At 34.9% G+C, this 2687-nt stretch overlaps 1 protein-coding gene across 4 annotated transcripts in view; it reads right to left on the minus strand.

Moving 5' to 3' along the window:
* phactr1 (phosphatase and actin regulator 1) overlaps window positions 1-2687 on the minus strand; it is a 22608-nt gene that overhangs the window by 15843 nt on the left and 4078 nt on the right. For 2 of the 4 annotated variants that reach the window (XM_016466339.1, XM_016466338.1), the window contains exon 1: window positions 2389-2680. The exons of the other annotated variants lie outside the window; for them this stretch is intronic. In XM_016466339.1, coding sequence (XP_016321825.1) covers window positions 2389-2635 — 247 coding nt within the window. In that variant the 5' untranslated portion in view covers window positions 2636-2680. Of the gene's footprint in view, window positions 1-2388; window positions 2681-2687 lie in introns of those variants that run through there. 4 annotated transcript variants of the gene reach the window in all.

Consider the following 2687-nt stretch of genomic DNA (forward strand, 5'->3'; position numbering starts at 1 on the left):
CTCCTGATTCAGACCAGACCACTTTTTCACTGGAGGAATCCTTTTTCTGGAGGATTATGAACTCGTATTTTAGTTAAAAACGTCTTAATGCTGGATTAGTTTCAGCTTTTGTCTTCTCCAGATGTTAACTGATGGACTGGAGTGCTGTGGATTATTGTGATGTTTTTATCAGCTGTTTGGACTCTCATTCTGACGGCACCCATTCACTGCAGAGCATCCATTGCTGAGACACTAATGCAATGCTACATTTCTCCAGATCTGAAGAAGAATCTGATGGCCTGAGGGTGTGCACATTTTCAGCATACTTTCATTTTTAGATGCACAATGACTTTCAACATGCGGTAGTTAAGCGAATGCCATGAAATTTAAAATAACTTGAATAAAAGCTCAATTTAATTCTCCAACAAAAACAACTCTAACTGTATCTGTCTGGTCTAAACCGCACAACAGCTGCTCTGAAATCACTGGAAGCCTCCTCTGGGAAAACTGGAAGCTTTCTGGATCCATCCGCCACCTGAATGTCCGTGGCCCTGGTGTAAAAATAGGCTGGTGCATTAAAACAGCTCAGCAGGTAAAGGAAAGAATGAAGCTTGTTTTTCTGCTGAAGGAGGCTGAACGTTCACTTCAGCTCTACATCTGACCGATGAATGTAGGTCATCAGGTAAAAACTAACAACCGGGATGCAGAACGCATGAATATAAGACAACAAAACGATCAAATGTGGATTTACCAAAAGTTCAATGCCAACATATTAACTTTATTACAGGGTTCTATTACAGGGTTCATTAAATAATATAATAACATAAGAAATCAACAATACTACTGAGCAGATAAATATTGCAATAAACATATATTAAACACAAAAACGTCAAATTATATAATTAATATTTAATTATAATTAATATAAAATATCTAATATTTATATATAACTTGTGCAATGTATATATTTATTTCTTATTTAAATTGTTATTTAACTATCATTTTTATTTTACATTAATTTTATATATAAAATGTATATTTATTTAATATGATGCATCACATCCTGCTGTTCACTGTAAATTAATCTGACTCATATTTTTACTTACAAAAACATCATAACTACACTTTAATGTAAAAGTAAAGTACATGCAATGTCTTAAATGAATATGATAAATAATTTTAATTTCTTAATTCCAAAAGCCATACAGTATTTTACAGTGAACTTAGATGTTAAATCCATTATAATTCATTTAATGGTCAGGTCATTTAACAGGAATTTACATTTTTACATTATTTTTCAATATTGCTACATTGTATATGACACCAAGGTAACACTACAGTATCTACAGTAGTTGTTAACAGATTATTATTAGTGCAACAAAAAGTGCAATAAATTAACATTCTAATTCTAAATATTAATAAGAAACATAAATATTCATAAATTTCCAGCCATTACTGAACAATACATTGCATAATACATTTTATTTGCTCGTATTTACATAATATTTTATATAAATACGTTATATTATGCAAAGTAAACCATGTATATTTTGCGTGAGCGTACGGTTGATATGTCTGTAAAAGGACATATCATATAGCAAATGGCTATATATATATAAACAGATGTTTAAAACTATTTTTTGGTTATGAAGGTTATGAAATGTGCCCAAGACCTACTAATAAAGATCAAGGAATGTTTATTATTGGAAAAGAACTGGAAAGTTCTCTGGATTTAAATCGAGATTTACCATGGACTGACAGGTCAACAGGTATATAAAACATAAATTAAAAATGCTTGAGGATATCTGTGACCCTGGAGCACAAAAGCAGTGTTAAGTCGCTGGGGTATATTTGTAGCAATAGCCAACAATACATTGTATGGGTCAAAATTATACATTTTTCGTTTATGCCAAAAATCATTAGGATATTAAGTAAAGATCATGTTCCTTGAAGATATTTTGTAAATGTCCCACCGTAAATATATCAAAACGTAATTTTTGATCAGTAATATGCATAGCTAAGAACTTCATTTGGACAACTTTAAAGATGATTTTCTCAATATTTAGATTTTTTATTTTAGTTGCACCCTCAGATTCCAGATTTTCAAATAGTTGTATCTCGGCCAAATATTGTCCTATCATAACAAACCATACATCAATGGAAAGATTATTTATTCAGCTGTCAGATGATCCATAAACCTCAATTTCAAAAAATGGACCCTTTTGACAGGTTTTGTGCTCCACATTTATTAGATGTCTACTAATAAGAATTTAAAGTGAAATTTTTTTTCATTAGCTCCTTTTAGGGGTGAAAGTTAAAGGGTTAAGAATTAACTAGGCCGAGATTATAATTATTTATTTTTTAAGACAGTTTTATTCTCCAGCACCGTTAAGCGCGGCTCTCACTCACCGTCCCGGAGGTCATTCCCGCGGCTGCAGTTACTGCAGATGTGCTTGATGTGACCGGAGATCACAAACGGCGTGTTGTTGTTACCGGGGGCGGTGGGCTGCCGCAGTTTGACCAGGTTAAAGGCTCTCCGTTTGCGCGGTTTCTCTGCGGACGACGACGACGAGAACGATGAGGAAGATGACGCGTCCTCCCGTAACCGGGATGTGATCCAGGTCCCGTGCGCTCCGGTGAATGCGGGACCCGCCATGGGCGCAGCGGCGGCGGCGGACCCGTGTCTATCTGTCACACCCCGGGATGGC

This window comes from Sinocyclocheilus anshuiensis, unplaced genomic scaffold (assembly GCF_001515605.1).
Source record: "Sinocyclocheilus anshuiensis isolate Anshui unplaced genomic scaffold, SAMN03320099.WGS_v1.1 scaffold540, whole genome shotgun sequence".
Classification (NCBI taxonomy): Eukaryota; Metazoa; Chordata; class Actinopteri; order Cypriniformes; family Cyprinidae; genus Sinocyclocheilus; species Sinocyclocheilus anshuiensis.